At 41.8% G+C, this 23,385-nt stretch overlaps 1 protein-coding gene and 1 non-coding gene across 3 annotated transcripts in view; one reads left to right on the plus strand and one right to left on the minus strand.

The window, feature by feature from the left end:
* Window positions 1-23,385, minus strand: part of WWP2 (WW domain containing E3 ubiquitin protein ligase 2) — a 149,470-nt gene that overhangs the window by 39,379 nt on the left and 86,706 nt on the right. For both annotated transcript variants that reach the window (XM_057534400.1, XM_057534399.1), the window contains exon 8: window positions 11,097-11,307. In XM_057534400.1, the coding sequence (XP_057390383.1) occupies window positions 11,097-11,307 (211 nt within the window). The remainder of the gene's footprint in view (window positions 1-11,096; window positions 11,308-23,385) is intronic.
* On the plus strand, window positions 16,007-16,079 carry TRNAE-UUC (transfer RNA glutamic acid (anticodon UUC)). The gene has a single exon. It is a non-coding gene; the product is annotated as a tRNA-Glu (tRNA).

Below are 23,385 nucleotides of genomic sequence, written 5' to 3' on the forward strand. Positions count from 1 at the left end.
AAAATTGGACTCCTGCTCGGATTAAATGTCCATGTGGGTCCTCCCTGATCCGTGACCTGGCCTAACTGCTTTTCTTAGAGAACTCTCAACTCCTCCCTACCTGCACGGCTCCTCAGAATTCATACAAATCCCTCCCCTCCATTTGTGTAGCAGAGTCGGTTGATTCTATCGTCAATCAAACGAGCCCCCGGATTCTCATTTCTCCTCTGTAACTGCTGACCCATATAGATTGAGCCTTCCGACTGTCTTGGTTTGGTCTCCCCATGCCAAGAAAGTGATACTGGCAGTGACCTTTCATCAGCACATCCCTGGCAGGGGTTAGGTTTCTGAACCTTATAAGCATCTTCTTCATGCTGAGATTAAAAGGCTTTTCAATCAAACTACCCATGGGTCTCGATACTGCATCCTGGTCACGTGGGTCATATCCTCTCCCACTGAATAGCTTTCTTTGATGCTCTCAGAAACAGTGTTCAAAGCACCAAGCTTGATTCAGGTCCCTTCCCAACACATTGCTCCTTGGCTTTCGATGTATAGCCTTTAGTTGGACCATGGACTACACAGGGTCTTTCTATTTTGAAAGTACTTAAAAAATCGTCTCCAATTTCAATTTATCTCTGTACTTTTTTTTTTAACCTAAATTCCCTTTGCTCCTATGGATTTTAACTGTCCTTTATTCAGCTTGTAATAGGGAAGAGCAAATCTGACTCCATATTAGATCAGTTTCTTTTACTTTAACCTTAGTGCTCTGTTGCCTGTGCTTAGTCATGCTGGCTCTGCACCTTTTGCAAAAGAATGTTGCCTATAGCCTAAAATATACAGGATAGCCCATTCTCAAGACTCTGACCTTTAAGAGTCCATTCATTTAGAGATTAAAAAAAAGTTGCAGAACAGAGAATAACATTTGTCTTGTTGGAGGTTTACAGGAACATTGTGACTTGACCTACAGGAACAGTGTGACTTGACGTAGCTGCAAGAACAAAGGATTCCAACACCAAGAAGCCTGAGACAACTAACCATGCCCCTCCCTCACCTTACCTTTAAAAGTGCTTTGCTGAAACCCTTCGAGGAGTTCAGGGTTTGCTGGGCACAAGCCACCCATCTCCTTGCATGGCCCTGCAATAAACCTTTCTCTGCTCCAAACTCTGATGTTTCGGTATTGTTTGGCCTCACTGTCCATTGGGCACACGAACTTGCGTTTGTTAACAAGTTGTGTATCTTCCATGCCCATGCCCCCATCCTCCCCACCATCATCGTTAAAAAGGTAAAGGATGGGCTTCCCTGGTGGCGCAGTGGTTGAGAATCTGCCTGCTAATGCAGGGGACACGGGTTCGAGCCCTGGTCTGGGAAGATCCCACATGCCACGGAGCAACTAGGCCTGTGAGCCACAACTACTGAGCCTGCGCGTCTGGAGCCCGTGCTCCGCAACAAGAGAGGCCGCAATAGTGAAGAGGCCCGCGCACCGCCATGAAGAGTGGCCCCCGCTTGCTGCAACTAGAGAAAGCCCGCGCACAGAAACGAAGACCCAACACAGTCATAAATAAGTAAATAAATAGATAAATAAAAGATTACCATTAAAAAAAAAAGGTAAAGGATGAAAATCTCAATTCCATTATTAGGATGGCATCCAATCATTTTTCCCCTATGTTATCTGAAAGGAAATTGTCTGGTCACTTAACAGTGACCACACCTTTTTTTTTTTTGGATGCACCACGCAGCTTACAGGACCCCGACCAGGGCCCTCGGCAGTGAAAGGATGGAGTTCTAACCACTGGACCGCCAGGGAATTCCCTGAACCACATTTTCTTGTGGAAGGTTTCCTAAAAGGTCTTCAGGAAATCAATTCTCAGTTACTTGCCATTACAGTGTATATTCAACCATCCTGATCAACACACTTCTTGGTCAGATTCCCCTAAGTTTGGACAGAATCACAGTTTCACCAAGAGTCGGATTAAATTGGGAAGGAATTTAAAGCTGGACAATCCGAGGATTTCAGGCTAGTATCAGAGATGATATCACCACACTCACAAATTTTTAGTAAGAACACTATTAATTTGTATTATTTATAATTTGTTAATAAATTTTATTAACAAAAGCACTGGGCATGGGGCTTCCCTGGTGGCGCAGTGGTTGAGAATCTGCCCGCTAATGCAGGGGACACGGGTTCGCGCCCTGGTCTGGGAAGATCCCACATGCCACGGAGCAACTAGGCCCGTGAGCCACAACTACTGAGCCTGCGCGTCTGGAGCCTGTGCTCCGCAACAAAAGAGGCCACAATAGTGAGAGGCCCGCGCACCGCGATGAAGAGTAGCCCCCGCTTGCCGCAACTACAGGAAGCCCTAGCACAGAAACAAAGACCCAACATAGTAATGAATCAATCAATAAATAAATCTTTAAAAAAAAAAAAAAAAAAAAAGCACTGGGCATTAGTAAAGCTGACTCTCATTCAAAATACACTCTCTCCATCAGAAAACAAAGTCATGCCAGAACACTTATGCACCAATAAAGAAAAGATGCCTTGCTGGTTACTTGGACAAAAACTAAACTTCAGAAAAATACACTGAAAGTATTTAGGTATTCTTAAAGCTGCCTATGTAGAAGTTCAACTCCCCTCAGGCAAATATTACAGGGAATTCATATTTTCTTACTTCATGCTCTTATAATAAATTCTAACTCTGAACCAAATCCTATTCCCCAACCTCTGGCCACTTCCTGGGTGAACGGTAAGATTTATTTCCCCTGTAGGGACATTGTCAGACTGTTTTATGAGTCAAAAATCTGTGTGCAGCGGAACACATCTCCTACTCACTGTTTTCATTGCTTCAGTAGGTCCTCTGTAAACTGGGTAGGAAGTGTGTTAAACTCAGACCTTCCCCCAAGAACCCTTCTTGAAATACTGAGCTTTCCTTTAAATCCAAGCACACTAACCCCCTTTTTAAAACTATCAACAACCAGCACTTTATGCCCCTTAATCACAGGGGGGCACAGTAGTAGCTACAGAGGACTCTGAATTAAGGTCTGTTTTTCTTCTCTTTCTTCTTCACCCATCCCATTTTCTTTACCTTGGAAAAGTCCCCAAAGCTCTTCAATGGGAGATGGCAACTGCTTTCGGGACTTCCCTGGTGGCCCAGTGGTAAAGAATCCGCCTTCCAATTCAGGGGACGTGGGTACGATCCCTGGTCAGGGAACTAAGATCCCACATGCCGTAGGGCAACTAAGCCTGTACGCCACAAGTATTGAGCTCGCACGCCTCAATGAGAGAGCCCGCATGCCACAAACTACAGAGCCCATGCACCCTGGAGCCTGCGTGCTACAACTAGAGAGAGAAAACACACATGCCACAACTATAGAGAAGCCCGAGTGCTGCAACGAAGAGACCGTACCCCGCAATGAAAGATCCTGAGTGCCGCAACTAAGACCCAACACAGGCAAAAAAATAAAGAAAATAAAAAAGATATGCTCTCACAGACAGGCAAGACAATTCCTAGAGACGGTGTCTATTAAAAAAAATTTTTTTAACATTATTGCAGATTTTAAAAACTGTGCAGATAAGTTTGGCAATGCAGGGAAATAGGCACTCTTAAAAATAGTGAGGGACTTCCCTGGTGGTCCAGTGGCTAAGACTCCGAGCTCCCAATGCAGGGGGGGCCCAGGTTCGATCCCTGGTCAAGGAACTAGATCCCACATGCTGCAACTAAAGATCCTGCACGCCGCAACTAAAGATCCCACGTGCTGCAACTAAGACCTGACGCAGCCAAATAAATAAATAAATAAATATTTTTTAAAAAGTTAGTGGGAGCAAAAATGGATATACTCTTTCCTAAGGGTAATTTGGCAACTCAGTCAAAAACCTTTCCTACATGAATACCCTTTAATTCAGCAACTCTGTTTCCAGGAAATATCCTAAGGAAATAATTATGTGTCAAAGATTTAGCTTTAAGTGCATCCATCACAGTACACTGCAGCATGTTACAGAAAAACTGGAAACAACCTAAATGCTCCAAAGTGGAGGATTAATAAAATAAATTATGTTCATTCTATAATGGGTATTCCATCATTTAAAATATCATTGTGGAAAATATAGATTTGTACAGATGTTTACAATATATTGGGTAACAAAAATAAGTGAAAAAATAACATGCATAAGACAATCAAAATTTTGTTTAAAAATTATAAAAATATACTATTTTTCATTAAATCTAAAATGCCACCAATTGTTAAGATTTTTAACATACCACCAAGAAAGAAAAAAATGCTGCCAATTAAACTATGACACTCCAATGTTTGTAAATCACATCTTGATTTTAAAGAAGTTAAATGTGAAATAACATGCATATCAGAATCTACAAAACATGGGGGCAGGGGGATCATGTATGCGTGTAAAATTTTTACAACATCAGAGAAAGGAAGTATTTCAGACAGACACAAAAGGCACGTGAAAAAGATGAATAGATTTGGCTATCTAAAAATTTGAACTCCTGTACAATAAAAAGCAACATAAAAAAGTGAAAAGACAAGCCACAGACTGGGAGAAAATATTTGCAATGCACATAATTGAGAGGGGATTAGTATCCAGCATACATTAAGAAATCCTGCAGATTAAAAAAGACAGATAGCAAACAGAAAAATGGATAAAAATATATGAATAGACAATTCACAAGAAAGGAAACTCAAGAACCAAATTAAAAAAACATGTAAGAAGAGGTTTTCAAATTAAAACCAGCAAGAGATACCCTTTCACACCAATCAGACTGGCCAACATGAAAAAAATCTGACAATTCTAAGTTTTAGCAGGAATGCTATGTGTGCTCATGGGAGCATGAACTGGTGAGCTGACTCAAAAAGCAATCTGGGGCTTCCCTGGTGGCGCAGTGGTTGAGAGTCTGCCTGCTAATGCAGGGGACACGGGTTCGCACCCTGGTCTGGGAAGATCCCACATGCCGCGGAGCAACTGGGCCCGTGAGCCACAACTACTGAGCCTGCGCGTCTGGAGCCTGTGCTCCGCGACAGGAGAGGCCACGATAGTGAGAGGCCCACGCACCGCGATGAAGAGTGGCCCCCGCTTGCCACAACTACAGAAAGCCCTAGCACAGAAACGAAGACCCAACACAGCAATCAATCAATCAATCAATCTTAAAAAAAATAAAAAACATTTAAAAAAAAAAAAAAGCAATCTGATAGTGTCTACTAAAACTGAAGACCTTCATCTTCCTACAAAGAAGAAATCCTAGTTCCAGTACTTGCACTGAAGAAACGAACATACACACAAAAAGGCATACACAGAAAAAACTTCATTGTAGCATTGTTTATAAAGGCAAAGATGTAATTATAATATAAATAAACACAAATATAAAATGTTATTTTTTATATTTTACATTTATATGATATAGAATATACACAGTAAATATAAATTTTAATTATAACATAAATAAAATTTTACCTATTCATACAACAGAAGACCATATAGCAGTTTAAATGAATGTACCAAGTTCCATGTATCTCTGTATATAGGGAATGGGACCGGGGAGGGGTTCACAGGGACTTTCAACTTTATTGACAGTCTTCATCAAGAGGTTAAAAAACAGGGGGAAGGTTTATAGCAAATGCAGCATAATGCTAAAGTTTGATACGGCTGGGTAGGGGAGCCCACAGGTATTTCTTATATTATTTTCTATTCTTATCTGCATGCTTAAAATATTTTACAATTAGAAAATAAATTTTAAAAGCACATACCCTAAGACTGTCAAAAAATTTTGGTAGATGTGTGTTGACGTGTACATGTCTGTATATGTGGTCTTGGGCAAACTGCTTAAGGTTTCCTCATTTGCAAAATAAGGGTGAAAGTAGCTACTACACAGAGTGCCGTGAAGACCGAAATAACCCACATATGAAACCTAGCACTCCCCAGCACTCTGGAAACATTTAACACATGTTAACTCTCACCAATGATCAGGCAAAAAAATACACAAGGTGCATGAAAAGCACCAGTGGTCAAATCTAGGTGGGTGTGTGTTTGTTATTGCTGTTGTTCTACTTCTTTCTTCTACTTTTTTTTCTAAGTTTTCCAAAAAAAAAAAAAAACCTGTAAAAAATTGTAAGAGCTATTGAGAATGAAAATACTTATCCAGTCATTCAACAAACACTTCTCACTCCAGCTCCCTAGGAGCCAAATACTATGCTAAGTGCTGGGAATACAAAAACCCAATAATCCCAACTCCTGAGGAGCTCTCAAGAAAGTGTAGTAAAAAATGAAAATTCCTAATTATACATGAATACATACATATAGCAGGGCGAGAACTTCTCATGGGCCAGCCCCAACAACAGTAGAATCTTTGGAAACAAGGCTTCTGTCCTGAGATGAGGAGGAGGAAGCCAGGAACATGTATTATCTGGCATTACCTAAGCATGTAATACTCCCTGCAGAGTCAAGAACTAAACCATACTACTTAGCAAAAAGGCACAGATTCTCCAGTATAATCCTTTAATCCTTTGCTACTAAAGTATGGTCCATGGCTCAAACTGTTACTATTCAGCAACCAGAAAAGTACAGAAGCTTCTAGATGTTTAGAAACTTTTGGGCCAATTTGACATTGCCACAACATCCAAATATGTCATCTGTAGATCTGCCTCACTGAACAGAACAGAGGACAAAAGTAAAGGTTCATAAGAGATTGAAAAAAAAATTAAAACAGAACAAACAAAACCAGAAGGAAAAAAAAAAAACAAAAAACAAGGACTAGTTCTTCACAGACAGTTTCAGAAGCACTGCTTTAAAACTCCTTGGGTAAGGATCTTTGGCTAGCGCCAAAATTGAGTTTGGAATGAAATTCAATGGCAGCAGCTGGTTTATAACTTAGCAGAAAAGCTGCAAATTCCAACGTCTCTTAAAGTGTCTCTACAAAGAAAACATCAAAGAACTCTTACCAGGTTGTCATCCTTGATAGTGTGTCAAGGACCACCTGGAGAAAGGACCTCTGGGTCTCCATTACTGGGCCTGGGGGTAGGGGAAGATGGCAAATCAAACAGATCCAGAAATCACCCTCCTCAATTATTTCTACTCTGAGGCAGGAAACGGCCAGGGCAGCCAATGACTGCAAGAGGAGAGGGATGGTGTGAAGTGGCAGTGCTGAGGTAAGTCGGCAGAGTCCAAACACAACGGCCTCCCTTATGTAAGAAACCACAGGACAGCGCGGGCTGCCAGGGTGAAATAATGTGCCTCTGTGTGAGAGGGCCTGGGCGAGCTGCAGAGCCGGGGACGCACTTGGAGTTTATCTAAGCCATGTACACACGGTCTGTTAATGAGCATTTGGTCCCCAAAGTGGGCTCCCCGCTGATAAAAACCAGATGCAGGCCCAGCTGATCAAAGTGGCCTCCCTCCCCACTGCCCACTGCCTGGACCACTATCTCACCATGTCTCCCGAGCCTTCCTGGCACCCCCCTCCTTTAACGGACATTTGCCAGCTGAAAACACCATGCCCTTCCAACTAGCTTCTTTCGTGCTAATTAAATTAAAAGGTAGGGAAAGCAGGAGGGTTTGGAGACAGGGAGAGAGAGGAAAGGGATAAAGGGTGTTCTATTTGGATTTATGTGGCCCAGTTTTTGGTGGCCTTCGGTCACTAAAACACACAGACGGACGTGACATCTTTATGTCCAGTCTCACCTGCTGCAAGTTTCAGAAAGGCAATGCAGCTACTGGAAAAATAAGCCCTTGGGATCCCCAAATGAACTGTGCCCGATCCCTCTGTAAAGGCGATTGAGAAGGTAAGGTTAGAAAGAGACAAAGTCAGCTGGATGCCATGAAAAAGCAGTATAGTATGGCTCAGAAATGCCTTAGCAAAGGGGAGACATGGTCCACAGTGTCTCCCAGGGCGTGAGGACGCCTAGTGAGCAGGGAAGAGCATCCTGACCCTGTGAGAGATTCATACTTGAACCCAAAGCCAGACAACCTAGCCTAGTTAGTAACCCCTTAGGGTCTTGTTCTTGGGAAGAAAATGCAGTATTCCTGTCATAGTTCCTCTTTATTTGAGGCATCAAAGCAGCAGAAAACATTCATCCAGGTGGAGAAGAAAAAAAAAAAGATGGCATTTAAATCGATTCATTAATTCACTACAAGTATGTCTTGGGGGCCGACTTTGTGCCAGGCTTCTTGCCATCTTGGCGTTTACAGCCCAGCAGGGCAGAGAGACGCAAAACACGCAATTACACGTGTGAGAAGTTACAGTACACAGGGTGGTCGGACCTTGTCTACCGGGGATCGAGGAAGGATTCCCAGAGGAAGTGCTGATTAATCTGAGACTTGAAGATGGATAGAAAGTAATGGACAAAATGGTGACGAAGGTTTCAGAAAGGGTAACCAGCATGGCAGAGGGTCCCAAATCCAGAGAAAGTGTGGTACATCTGTCAAACTAAAATAAGTTATGGCTACAGCTTAGAGAGCAAAGCAAAGAATGTCTTCCATGGAAGGCCTGAGGGGTAGATGAGGTCCTACACTGCAGGGCTTTTTAGGTCTTATTAAGATTTGAGAATTTATCCCTGAAGACAATAGGAAGCCATTGCAGCATTCTAAGTGGTGAAATGTCATGCTCAGAGTTTTATTTAAAAAGGTTAAAAGTGGTCCCCTGACTCCTGAATGCAAGATACCAGAAATAACAAATATCATATATTAACGCATATACGTAGAATCTAGAAAAATGGTACAGATGCACCTATTTGCAAAGCAGAAATAGAGACACAGATGTAGAGAACAAACATATGGATACCAAGGGGGGAAAGGCGGGGGTGGGGTGAACTGGGAGATTGGGATTGACATATACACACTACTAGGTATAAAATAGATAACTAATGAGAAGCTGCTGTAGAGCACAGGGACCTCTACTCAATGCTCTGTGGTGACCTAAATGGGAAGGAAAGCCAAAAAAGAGGAGATATGTGTATGCATATAGCTGATTCATTTCACTATACTGCAGAAACTAGCACAACATTGTAAAGCATGTATACCCCAATTTTTTAAAAAATTTAAAAAATAAAAATAAAATAAAATAATTTCAGAAAAGTAAAAAAAAAAAAAAAAGATACCAGGAAAAGAGGAATAACTCATCTTGTCTGAATCTCCTAAACTTGTAAATAAGCTAGGGCGGGGACGGTAGGTCTGTGAATTGGAAGGCTCACAGTGGAAAGTGCGCCCTTTCTGGCTTGCTGTCACAGAGCCGAGAACTGAAAGCCTGCCATCCTCACTGCCACACGCTCAGCAGTGCCGGTGGCAATCTCCAGGCCCTGAGACAGCCCGCAAAGTACCGGAGCTTCCAGTGGGCACCTGGAAGTCCATCTGGGCTGGAAAACTGGGTCTCGGTACCCTTCTCTGGACCACGATACGTGTTCAAGCGGGGAGGGGCGGGGTGGGGGGTGAGTAGGAGAACAGGCTTCTCTGAGCTGCTCAATCGCCAGACTCAGAATAAAGGGTGTTTTCAAGGCCTGGAGTTTTCCAGCTGCCTGGAAACAGGAAGAGCCCAATCCAGGAGAACAGTAACCCTCACACACGCCCTACATAAAGACGCGTTGAGCCATTAGCCCTAATTGCCTGTGACTGACACCAGGAGTGAAGCCCGCCCTCCAGGCATTTGCTCAGTGGAAAGCAAACAAACAGCTCCTGGAGCGCCTGGGGAAGCCATTTTCTCTCCTTTCTGCCAAAATGATTCTGCCCTGTTCCCCCCAAATTATATACAGATTTCAAATTATAAACCAAACAAAGGTCTTTCAAGTATTCCTTACCACGTATGAAAGAGAAAAAAAAAAAAAAGAACGCCTCTGTAGGGAGGAGTTACACACAAGCAATTGCTTATGAATCTTTTCACAAAATCAAAAACTTCACAAAAGACTTTTTGGAGCCACCTCTCAATACCTCCAATTCTCTCCGGGTTTGAGGTATTAAAAACTATTTGCAATATTTTTCACGTGTTCATTGTGTTTTATTAAGAAATATAAGTTAAGTTGTGTGCCAAATGCTGGGGATCGCAAATGCCTTCGGATTTAGGATTTTTTGCTTAAACAACGGGGTTTTCTAAAGTGGTTTAAGAACAATACAGAATGTTATACATCAAGCAAGAGACCATCCATCCTTCCCTTTTCCTCTGTGAATCACCCACGCACCACCACCACTGGCCAGACCATGGTGACTGTGGTGATATGGACATTGGTTTCCTCAGTACCAACTGATAACCAGGATGGGCATTGGGACCACAACGGGACTGGCCCTGAAAGTGAACAGTAGTCCTGAGATAAGACTCTGTTTCCCAGTTCAGAACCGTCTGTTCCTTTATGGTTCCTTCATACCCACTTAAAAAATATCATTCACCAGGTATAACACCCACCATTGGGTGAGGGCTTCATATACACTGGCTTATTTGAGTCCCTTAACTTCCTGGGGAGATAGATATGCATGATTATTACCTCCACCTTACCGAGATGGTAAGTCACGCAGGCAAAGTCATAAAGGGTTGAGTGGGCAGTTAAACCCAGATCTACTTGATTCCCAGGTCCATGCTTTTAATCGCCACTCGCTTTTGGCCTGCTGGGGCCGTCTTCTTGTCATCCAAGGCCTTCAGCATCAGATTTAATTCTGAACTAAAAGGTGGCTCCAAGAAAACCAGGAGCCCGCGCTAACGTCAGCCCCGGCCATGGGAATAACATACAGTAATATTCAGAGCCTGAAGTCCTCCATGGACTTTATCCGTTGAGATAAAATGCAAGGGAGAAAAGCTGTTTTCTAGGCAGGATCTAGGCAAATCCAGTGATGCTGGAGGGCAAAATGAGCTCCTTGTTCCATAAAAGCCACATTCTTTGAGTCAAGCTGTGCATTTCAAGTCACGGTATAAGGTACCATTGATTCTGCCCTAGATGATTTAGATCCTTTTCAAGATTTATGCAGAACGAGCAGTTCTCCCACACCTCCCTTGTTCCTATGCATGGCAGCCTCCCCAGAGACTACTAGCCACCAGGTAATAAATAACCATGTTGTTTCTGCCCTGGTGAAGGAGCCTCAGTTTTTTTTTATTTCAGGGGCTGGGGAGGGAGGTGCTGCTGTGGGACAGAAGGCTACTCACCCAGCAGGCAGAGCATCAGGGGCCTGGGCAGCCGCTGGGAGCTGCTGGGTGCCCGAAGTGCTGGCCTCCTCTCCTTCCTCCGGCGTGGCCGTGGCAGGGAGAGTCGCGGTGGTGGGGTTGGGGACCGCACTCGATGCCGCAGCAGGCGGGGACGCCACAGCAACAGCGGAGGGTCCTTCGGGGTCAGTGGCTGCAGTGGGTTCGTCATTCACTGAAAATACAGGAACCGTAGTTTAGAGATCAACTCAGCATTGTGTTCACATTCACCAGGTTTCTCGCTTAACGTGGTAACACAGTACCTACAAGGTGACTGTACATGTTAACCTGGTGACGGCAAAAAGTTTTACAGAACATAACTTTGGAAAGGACAGCAAGTCAGTGAGGGCCTGCCGGAAGAAAAGTGGGAGATGGAGCTGAAATAAATAGATTATTAAATATTACCTCTTTTATATAACTTCACTAAATTTTTCTAACATGCCATGGTTACGTTTACAGCGATAAAAGAGGAGCAGGAAAAATAATGTACCAGGCAAGTGTGTTAGTGCTACGTGGAGCAAGGCCAAGGCCAAAGCCAAGTTTATAGGGTTGTATACTTTTCTTTGTCACTTGTCTGCTAGGCACAAATAGCACCTTCCTTCAAAAAGCTCCATACACACTAAGAGGTAGAAAACTTCCAATAATGTGCTTGTTCTTTTAAAGACTCATGCTCAAAGTGGGGGGCAAGGATTAACACCCTAGACGGAAAAGATGGGGCTGTGAGAGAAGGGACTTGTCTCCAAGGTAACAACAGACAAAGAGACAGAAGTGAAATAAGCTGATTCCTGAGTCTCCTCATTTTTCCATTCCTTTGATGATCACTCATGTTCACAAGGATCCCAAGGCACTGCAATATCCTCTCACCCAGAAAGGGATCAAACATGGTTTCAAAGAATTAAAATTCTTTGAAAATGGATAAGCCATAAACAGAGAATTTTCTACATATGTGATTGCATATGTGTACATGTACACTAGAATTTCATAGGAAAACCCCTTGGTTTAGCCTCATCTTCCTAATTCAGAAACTCTTTTTGCGGTCCCCCTAACAAATGGCTATCCAGATTGAACATTTCTTCTGACAAGCACCTTGCTACAGAGGTTTCCACTGTTGAACAGATGTAGCTGCCGGAAAGATTTTTCTTATGTTAAGCTGAATTCTACTAGATGGTTTTAGTCCCCACACCCCAAGCAATACAAAGTAAGTATCCGGCCACCCTGTTTCTCATTCACCCTCTCTATTCCAGTAAAAGGCCTACTATTTCTTTAATGTCTCTAGGTTACTCTCTTCTTATGACCTGGCTGCCCTCTTGTAGATATTTTCTTCTATTGCCTCCCATTTCTAAATAATGGTATCATGAACTGAACGTAATAAACGAGATACCATCAGACCAGCAGGGTCAGATTTCCAATATAAATGATATTAGTTATATTTATAGAACACCAGTATGTGCCAGCCAAAGTACACATCATTGCTTTTTGGATTATCTCATTTAAGCCTCATACACAAGCCCATTTTACAGTTGAGGAAGCTGAAGCTCGAAGAGGTTAAAAAACCTGCCAAGGTCACAGGGCACCTAATTCACACCCCTGCTGTCTGCCTCCAGAGCCTGAACCCTCACTCACTACACTCTACTTCTCCCTCTCTGCGCATCCTCTAATGCAGCCCGGGATTATAACAACTCAGAAGCAACCACATGAGCCTGTCGGCTAACGTGAGACTGGTGGTCAGCTGAAACTAAAATTTCTTCACATGAGATGATGCCAAGCTTGATCTTAACAAACAGCAAAGAGCCTAGGAACTACCTACGATTTATTTAAATAATCTGCTTTCTCTTCAGTATATGAAATATTGTCTGACACACAGTCTAAATTAGTTGTTTAATAAATGACTATATTTTATGCAACTGATGTTTCCCCAACATAAATGCAAGAATTTTTATTTATATTCCTAGTCTATCTCGGCTGAGTTAGTAAAACACAACAGATGGCAATTCTTTTTATGCAAATCTATAAATTTTACTCAATTCCAATGAAAAAACCATCATGACCTTTTTGAGAACTAAATAAATTCATTCTAAAATTTATAAGTAAAACTAAACACAGAAGAATAGCCATAAAAATTCTAGAGACGAAGAGTCTTGTGTGCATGGGGTGGGGGAGAGGGGAGGAGATAGTTTTCTAAGGTATTAATTAACCCATATTATAAAGCTACAACAACTAAAACAATGTGGCACTGATACATGAATAGGCAGATGTCGATTAAATAAACAAGATAGTTCAGAAACAGAATTAAATACACATTGGAATTAAGGAATTTAGTATATGACAAAGGTGACATTTTAAATTCCTGCAGAAAAGACAGACTATTCAGTAAACAGTACTGTGACAAGTGGGTAGTGTACTGGACAAAAACTGAGATATATTCCTACCTCACTCCTTACATCAAAATAAATTCCAGATAGATCAGAGATTTTGACATAAAAAATGAAATCACAGAGGAACCAAAGAAAATGGAGGAGAACAGTTTTATAATCTCGAAGTGGAAAAGACAGAATCTAAAAGTCATAAAGTATTGATGAATTCAACTACATTAAATTTTTTTTTAAATCTAAATGGCAAAAAACCACCATAAGCAAAATTAAAATCAAAAGAAAAACAACAAACTGGGAAAGATTATTATCAATTCATATTACAGACCAGTTGCTAATTTCTTTGATATGAAAAAAGCCTCTACAAAACAGTAAGAAAGGGAATTCCCTGGTGGCGCAGTGCTTAAGAACCCACCTACCAATGCAGGAGACACGGGTTCGAGCTCTGGTCCAGGAAGATCCCACATGCCGTGGAGCAACTGAGCCCGTGTGCCACAACTACTGAGCCTGCGCTCTACAGCCCACCAGCCACAACTACTGAGCCCACGTGTCACAACTACTGAAGCCCACACGCCTAGAGCCCGTGCTCCGCAACAAGAGAAGCCACTGCAATGAGAAGCCCGCGCACCGCGACAAAGAGTAGCCCCCCCTCGCTGCAGCTAGAGAAAGCCCACACAGCAATGAAAACCCAACGCAGCCAAAAATAAATAAATTAATTAAAAAAAAAAAAAACACAGTAAGAAAAAGACCAAAAATATGCAGAGACACTTCACAGTTAAGGAAATATAAATTACCCCTAAACATACGAAAAGATGCTCAACCTCAATTATGAGACAAAAAATGCAATTTAAGACTATAATGAAATGTCATTTTTTAACCTATCACACTAGCAAAAGTGAAAAATATTCAATCACACTGATAAGAGTGTAAGAAAAACTGGATTTTCACATACTGCTGGTAGGAGGAGAAACTGCTAGAACCTCTGTGGAGTGCAGCTGGGCAATACCAAAAATTTAAATACAATAATTGGGAGGTGGGGGGAAGCTTGGGTGGGTACAGAGAAGAGAGGTTGGGGGGCCTACAGGTGAAATTAAAATGGCCATGAGTCAGTAACAGTCAAAGCTGGGTGATGGGTTCATTGTAATATTCCTTTATATACTTTTGTACATATTCAATGTCTGTGGCACAGATGGAGTGTGTACTCCCATCAGGAGAGGCACATAATGTCTGGTCATTTCTCTTTCACAATGTTAGCAGCCACTGATGATTATTGCCTAAATCCACTAACTGGTAAAGAACCGAAAAATAGTAATATTCTAATTCTATCACACCTCTAAAGAGAAATTTCCCCTATCAACTATCTGGTTACCTTGAGGTTCAGTTTGTAAAGAAAAGGCAAGAGAATTGCTTGAGTCTTTCCTTTCATTTACCAGTTTTCAGAAGAGTGAGTTGATACTCTCATGTCCTCCAAAAACAAACAGTGAAATTTTGCTCTGCTTAAAAATCATTATGAGTTCTTGGATTTAAGTATATTTAAAGCATTTCAATCTTTTGTGATTATTGTTCTTATTGAAACTAAAATTGTCCCCATCTTTGGCTGGGGTTAGCAGAAGAGGGAAGGGCCAAAGATCTTCAAGTTGGCTTCAAGTTCTTTGGAAAAAATTCTAAGATAATAAGTGGGAAAGTGCAGAACAGCATATATATTGTGCTACCATTTGTGTGTGTATGTTCAAAGAATATGCTTGTATATTCAAAGAATATCTTGGAAAGAATCATACGAAACACAACAGTGACTGCCTCTGGGGAGGGAAGGGGAAGCTGGAAGACCAGAATAGGAAGGAGACTTTCTTTACACTGTTTAAGCTTTTATACCTTTAAAGTGTTGACAACATATATGTGCTGCCTATTAAAACATTTTTTATGAAACTGTCAACCAGGAAAAGAACAAAACCAGAGCCCTGCAGCGTGCCAGTAGAAAAGACCGCCTAGTCAATACTATTTGGATCTGACCGTTCATGCCGCTGCAAATCTAGTTAGAAGGGTTCCCACCAGGACTGCATCTGTCCATAGAGCTATCCGAGAGCCTTTGATTCACCAGAGTAGTTCATCTGTTTAAGAGCTTTGTGGTATCTCGAGTTTAGATTTGGAAACAGAATGTGAAAGCCAGATATCCTAGCACTGAAACTTTATGTGTCCATGCTTATACTCTCTGCTCTCAAAGACTCTGTATGTGTGTGTGTACGGGCAGACCTCAGAGATATTGCAGGTTTGGTTCCAGACCACCACAATAAAGCAAATATTGCAATAAAGCAAGTTTTTTGGTTTTCTAGTGCGTGTAAGTTTTGTTTACACTATACTGCAGTCTATTAAGTGTACAATAATTGCATGATATCTTAAAATACAATGTGTACTTTATACTTTATTGCTAAAATGCTAACCATCATCTGAGTGAGTCGTAATCTTTTTGCTGGTGGAGGGTTTGAGATATTGCAAGAACTGGGGAATTCTCTGGTGGTCCAGTGGTAAGGACTCTGCACTTTCACTGCCGAGGGTCCAGGTTCAATCCCTGGTCAGGGAACTAAGGTCCAACAAGCCACACGGCATGGCAAAAAAAAAAAAAAAGAAAAGAAAAGAAACATTGCAAGAGTTACCAAAATATGACACAGAGACACGAAGTGAGCAAATGCTATTGGAAAAATGGTGCCGGCAGATTTGCTTGATGCAGGGTTGCCACAAACCTTCAATTTGTAAAAAAAAAAAAAAAAAAAAGAAGAAAAAATGTAGTATCTGTGAAGCACAATAAAGCAAAGAGAGATAAAACAAAGGTGTGCCTGTATATACACACATGTTCTTAGAACATAAGGGCTTGAAACCTCAGAAGTAAATCCAAACCATCGCAGCTTACAGTCAGAAGAAACCAAAGTTCAGATAATTCAGTTACTGCGCCATGGTCACCCTGGTAAAACAGTGACAGAGCGCCGCACTTGAGCCATGACTTCAAGTAGAGAGAAAAACTGGATTGACAAAGTCAAGGAGTTACAATTCCATCATGCCTTAGAAAATTGCTGTATTTTACATTTAAGCTCTATTCAGTATAGCCAGTGTTCTCTATTAATCATAATTATTTGATGTACACAACTTATCTCCCCCAAAAGACAGCATCCTTCTTGAGAATGAGGGCAAATTTGTTTTCCTTCATTTTTTGCTACTTCCATTCTCTACCTACTACATTCTTGTCTCCACCCCTTTGCACACTTCAGCCCTCCTTCCCTAGAGGCTCTCCCCACCACTTCAGCCCAGACGGATCCCTTTGCAGAGCCCGCAGCACCTGTGGTCTTGGCTACTCAACCACGTAGCCCCTGTGACATCTGCTGTGTTGGTATTTGGCTGACTGGGGCTTTTCAGCTTCTTCCCCTGAAACAGACTATAGGGCAGAGGCCTTATTTCATACTTTTTCACACTGTCATAGCGCTTAGCAAAATAGCATTCGATAAATATTCATTGAATAAATACTTGTTTAATAGGCCTAATAATCTAGCAAAAGATATCTGAAATAAAACCGCCTCACATTTGGGTAACACTATCACTTGCAAAGCAGGTTCTTTTTAAATTTTTTAAATTTTGGAATAGTTTAAAATTTACAGAAAAGTTACAAAGATAGTACAAAGATAGCATGCCTTTCGTCCATGCCCTTCATCCATGCTATTACTACCTTGCTGAACTATGGCACATTTGTCAACACTAAAAAGATAACATTAGTATATTACTATTAATTAAATTCTAGACTTTATTTGGATTTCACCAGGTTTTCCACTAATGTCCTTTTACTATTCCAAGAGCCAATCCAGGATCCCGTGCTGCTTTTCACAAGTTCATTCTCATTAGCTCATTTATCCTCCTAATAACCCCATGAGGAAGGTAGTATTATTCCCATTTTACTGAAGGTAAAACTGAGGTTCCCAGAGGTACCACTCAGAGAGGTGCCAGGCAAGTAGCAGAACCAGCACTCAAATCCAGAAGACTATTAAACAAAAACAATGGAAGGAGGCGGGAGGAGGAGAAATGAAGATGGCTCAGATGGCTTTCCTGTGTGGGAAAGAAAAGCTGGGTACCAAGATGAGAGGGTAAATGGGGTAAGGAGGTAAAATGGCTGATTTCTGCAACTGTGGGTATTGCACAAGGTTCCCTCTGTGATGTTGGTTAAACATTCTAACTTTCTGAATCAGATATTCATTCAGGACTAAGACATACTCTAGTCACAGTTGGCCAAAAAAAGATCAGGAATTGGAAATTCTTTTTCTTAATCCTAGACAGGCTGCCAGCTCACTGTGTGTTCCAAGATCTTTAGGTGTGTGTGTGGTGTAGCACAGACTCTCACTGGACACACAGGTCTTTTCAGCCCCCTCACTCGGGCATGGAGAAGGCGACTGCCAACAATGGAAGCTTTTTAAACTGAAGATCAGCTCGTAACATATGATACATGGTAAAGCAGTCAGTATCTCTCATCCGTGAAACCCAAGCAATGCCTTCCAATGCAATCGATCAACTCAGCTCTTCAAGGGAGCGGACCAAAACTACAAAAATATTTCATAATTAGCATGACACAGGGTGGGTGAGGATTATATTTTAAAAAGCAATTAACTTAGATGGAAAAAAGAAGAAAAACTTAAAAATGGATAAAGCTATACCATGTCACCTGATGGGAAAGTTCAATCTTTCCTTGGTCAATATGTAGATTCATACAGTTTCCACTTACATTCCACCACGCTTCTAAGCATTCAAAGTCTGAAATTTGTTTTGAAAATGTATAAACTATCAAAAAATATCATGGAGAAAAAGCAATAAGGTGGGACTAGCCCTTCCAGACATTAGAAAAACATCCTATAACATGTCGATAATCAAAATCACACAAGACTGGCTCAAAACCAGAAATAAATGGGATAAGTAAAGAGTCCAGAAATGAATACTCACTGCATATAAGAATACAGTAAGTGATAAACACTGAGTAAAACCACAGAAAGAAAAAAAGTAATGAATGTTTACAGGATAATAGGACCCTGCTATAGAGAAAAATTGAAACCCAGCTTTCATTATATTTATGTATGTATAGATACAGATAAACCAGTATAATTTCCAGTGGGATATTTTTAACATGAAAAAAAAGTAAAGCAGAAAATATTTATTCCATCTAGAGACAAGAGAGAATCTTTTCACTACTGAAGCAAAAGTTAAAATTACAAATATTTAAAAAATGCTCAGGGACAATTTTTTTTAAGTTTTTAACTCCTTTGCTACAAAAACCACAGAAAATGAGATAAAAGGCAAAACAATGATATAGGGGGGAAACTTATAATCATACAAATAATAGATAAAACTTGTACCTAGATACTTCACACCCATTAGGACGGCTAGTATGGGAAAAAAAAACCAAACCAAAACAAAACAAAAAAAACAGAAAAAAACAAGTGTTGGCAAGGATGTTAAAAAATTGGAATGCTCATTCACTGCTGGTGGGAAAAGACAGTACAGCTGTTCTGGAAAACAGTTCAAGGGTTCCTCAAACGCTAAACATAGAATTACCCTATGACCCATCAACTCTACTCCAAGGTATACAGCCAAAAGAATTGAAAGAACAGACTCAAACAGATACTTGGACACCCATGTTCACAGCAGCATTCACAATAGCCAAGGAGTGGACACAACCCAAATGTCTATCAACAGATGAATGGATAAATTAAACATGGTAAAAACATACAACAGAATATTATTCAGCCTGAAAAAGGAATGAAATCCTGACACATGCTACAACATGGATGAATCTTGAAAACATTATGCTAAGTGAAATAAGCCAGAGACAAAAGGTACCTAGAATAAGCAAATTCATACAGACATAAAGTAGAACAAAGGTTACCAGAGGCTGGGGCTGGGGGGTAGGAGGAAGGGAGAATGTTTTTGTGTAAAAGGTACAGAGTTTCAGTTTGGGATGATGAAAAGTTTCTGGAAATGGATAGTGGTAAAGTTGCACAACACTGTGAATGTACTCAATGCTACTGAATTATACACTTAAAAATGGTTTATATGGTAAATTTTATGTTATGAGCATTTTACCACAATTTTATTAAAAACCTGTACTTAGACTATATAAATCTCTAAAATAAACGTCTATAACTCCATGAGACAAATAACTGAACACCATGAAAAAAGTCGCTTAAGAGAAAAGCAACTGATAATTGTAGAAATGCAATGAGGTAAAACGATAAGGTGGCACCCAATACCTGTTAGCAAAATGACAAACCAGTATTTACAAGGTCAAGGGAAAAATAAACCTCACATGCCATGAGGAAAATTTTACAGTGCCCTGGGATGTATGATTATTTCAAACCTTTTGGAAGGCAATCTGGTAACACACTTTAGATTTTAAAAATTCGCATCCTTTGACTCAAGAGCTCCATTCTGGAAGAAACAAAGTTGTGTGCAAAGATGTTTACATCAGGATTTTGTTTTACAAAAGGGAAATACACAAGGACTGCAAAATGGTTATATGAGTTATGGCATATTAACTGTGAAACAGTATGAGGCCACTAAAAAAAGGTAAACAAGAAGACGGCTGATACATGGACACGTGTAACAAAAATAATGAAATGGAAAAAAGAATATCTATCCACGCTGCATAATTATAACCATATGAAATTATTCATAGAGACAAAAGCTAACTTTGAGAGCTTACTATGTCCCAGGCACTGTGCTAGACATGCTACATGTTTTATATAATTTATTCCTTATAACAACGCTATGAGATATATAATCTTGTCCTGATTTTATTAATGAGAAAACTAAGGCCCAACTAGTCCCCGGGTCTTACACATATGCTATACACCGGGGGCAGAATCTGACTGCAGTCAGGGTGACTCCCCACCTTACATGCATGGAAATCACATTTAAGGGAGGAGTGAGTGAGAGATGTAATTTTTTGGGGGGGGGAGGGGGTAAAGTTTTCAAGAAAAACTTAGAAAGTAAATCATTGCACACAAGTCTCAATAAAGTGCTATACCGTTAGCCTAGCCCTTGATTCCACCACTTCTAAAACTCAGAAATATTATATTTATACAGACAGACCGCCATTCACTTTCTTTTTATAAAAACAGATACTTTACAGTTGTGACGTGAAAAAAACACCTGGAAGTCAGCTCCGTCTTTGCCCCAAATGTCTTTTTCATGCATAGCTGCAGAGCACAGCCAAAAAGTCTTGCTAAATAAATCCTGTATGTCTCTGGAAACGTTTCCTGGAAGCACGGCTCTCTACCACCACCATTCTGGAACTGGTCCTCGCAGTTCAAACAGCGGTACATGGAGATGTCCATATACCTGTACGTCCATACAGGGATGGAGATGTCCTCAATCAGAGCCTCAACCCCCTTCTAGTTTTACGCTACCAAAGAGGGGGGCTTCTGTCTGCTCCCCAAAGGAAAGGTGAGATCTTTCTGTATCCCTTGGATAGACATTAAAAAGCCTACGAAGTCCAGGCTGGCTGTGAGCCAAATGTGAACCGTCATCAGAGCAGAAAGGAGAGAAACAAGATAGGGGCCAAGGCCTCAGTATTTTAACAGGCAGAAATCCCTAACATGTAACGACTGTCCTTCACAGACAGGTTTGGGAACAGTTTGGGCATTCAGACACAGCACCATAAAACGTCTCCAAGGCAGTTTGGGGTTACAGATATTTGGCTTTCGGAAGACGCGGCTGGCACGTGTCTCATCTGCTGAAATACATAATGTTCCTGGAGATAAGGACAATACACAAAGGTACCTAAAAATAAGAGTAGGGGAAACACAGACCTGTTTAAATGTCCAAGGAGAGTTACTCAAAGACCATCACCACAGAAAGGCAATTTACCCATAGGTGGTTTTTTTTGGGGGGGGGGCATGGTTTTTGGGTTTTTTGGGGTTTTTTTGGCTGTGCCGCGCGGCATGTGGGATCCTAGTTCCCCGACCCAGGATCGAAGCCGCGCCCCCTGCACTGGAGGCGTGCAGTCTCAACCACAGGACAACCCGGGAAGTCCTACCCATAGTTTTTGTAAGACAAGCAGAGATGGCTGGGGGAGACCAGCATCACAATAATGGAGGCCCCTGGAAGAACAAAGTGGCTGGTATCACGCCTGTGGCATCCAGGAAACAACGGGTTCCAAAGCCAGTTCCCCTTGCCCGTTTGTGAACACCGGCCCTCATCTATGAGTGACTTTTTTTTCTCATCACGCCACATGGCTTATGGGATCTTAGTTCCCGGACCAGGGGTTTAACCTGGGCCCTGGCAGTGAAAGAGTCGAGTCCTAACCACTGGACCACCAGGGAATTCCCACAAGTGACTTATTTGCTTAAGAGAAACATGTTTACTGGTGCTCGCGGAGCTGCATACAGTATTCTGTAACTCAGTCCACGGCCACCACCTTGCCGTCCCCGCCACACAAACGGGAAGCCAGGCCACCCCTGGCTTCTGTAACTGGCAGTTCCAGCACTTGGACACGGTGGTTGGCAAAGGAGCACCAGGCAGGCTGAGATGGCTACCGCTATGCTCCTCATCTCCAGCTCATCCTCGTCCTCAAGGCTCGGGGCAAGCTAGCTAACTCAATTCCTGCGGGCAGGTCCCGAACTCCAGGGAGAAAGTCAGGCCACTGCACACACAGTGAGCCTTGCAGGACACAGGCCACTCCGCCCTGCAGTCTGCTGCAGACAACAGTATAGCCGAGCGCCCTTAGCTATCAAAGGGGCTCTGCAGCCCTCATGCGCTGCTGCGAGAGAACTAAAAGTCATTAGAAAGTAATCCCAATTGACTTCTCCTGCTCAATAAGTTTGTCACACAAAGGGCAGGAACAGTACCATGGTAACGCTTATGTGAAGAAGCTTTGCTGCTCTGAACTTCCTGTCCTTCCTGCCACACCTCTGCTATCACAAGCATCTACAAAATTATTTCAGTGTCTCTTACTGATTTAAACACCTGCATTTCCCCCACCTACAGCTTATCAAAGCAAACGCCCGAGTCCCTTCCCAACTGCCCCAAATTAAGACAAATTACCAAATGACCAGCAGTCACCAAAGATATGACAATCTTCAAGATGTTTAGGGAAAAAACCTGTTTTTTGGTCCTTTCCCCTTTTTAATTCAACACTGTCCGGATGAGACAGAAGGAGAGCATGACAAAAATGGATTTGTTCTGAAATAGGTCCTTCTCTTCCCACTTACGGGGAAGCAGGATCAAGTGCAGAGAAGTTCCATGTGGATGTGGACGCGCTATCTACTCTCAAATGGAACAAATACTCTCAATGGAACAGCCACAGGAGGCCCCCCAGTGGCAGCTGGGCTTTGCTCCTGGTCCGGCATCCCAACCCGCTCAACAGTGCCGCCATCTTCTCTAAGCCAGCTCTTCACAACAATACTTAGCCTTCTTTCTCCCTAGTCTGATTATTCCCGTAAATTAAGGAAATGAAAAAACGTGTCATGTGTAAGTAAGATATCGCCCCGCTCGCAAAGAAATCCAATGTTGATAAGAAATGAGTTTAACACTCTTGCACTGTTGGTGGGAATGTAAATTGATACAGCCACTATGGAGAACAGTATGGAGGTTCCTTAAAAAACTAAAAATAGAACTACCGTACGACCCAGCAATCCCACTACTGGGCATATACCCTGAGAAAACCATAATTCAAAAAGAGTCATGTACCAAAATGTTCATTGCAGCTCTATTTACAATAGCCAGGACATGGAAGCAACCTAAGTGTCCATCATCGGATGAATGGCTAAAGAAGATGTGGCACATATGTACAATGGAATATTACTCAGCCATAAAAAGAAACGAAATGGAGTTATTTGTAGTGAGGTGGATGGAGTTAG

Source organism: Balaenoptera acutorostrata, chromosome 19 (genome assembly GCF_949987535.1).
Source record: "Balaenoptera acutorostrata chromosome 19, mBalAcu1.1, whole genome shotgun sequence".
Classification (NCBI taxonomy): domain Eukaryota; kingdom Metazoa; phylum Chordata; class Mammalia; order Artiodactyla; family Balaenopteridae; genus Balaenoptera; species Balaenoptera acutorostrata.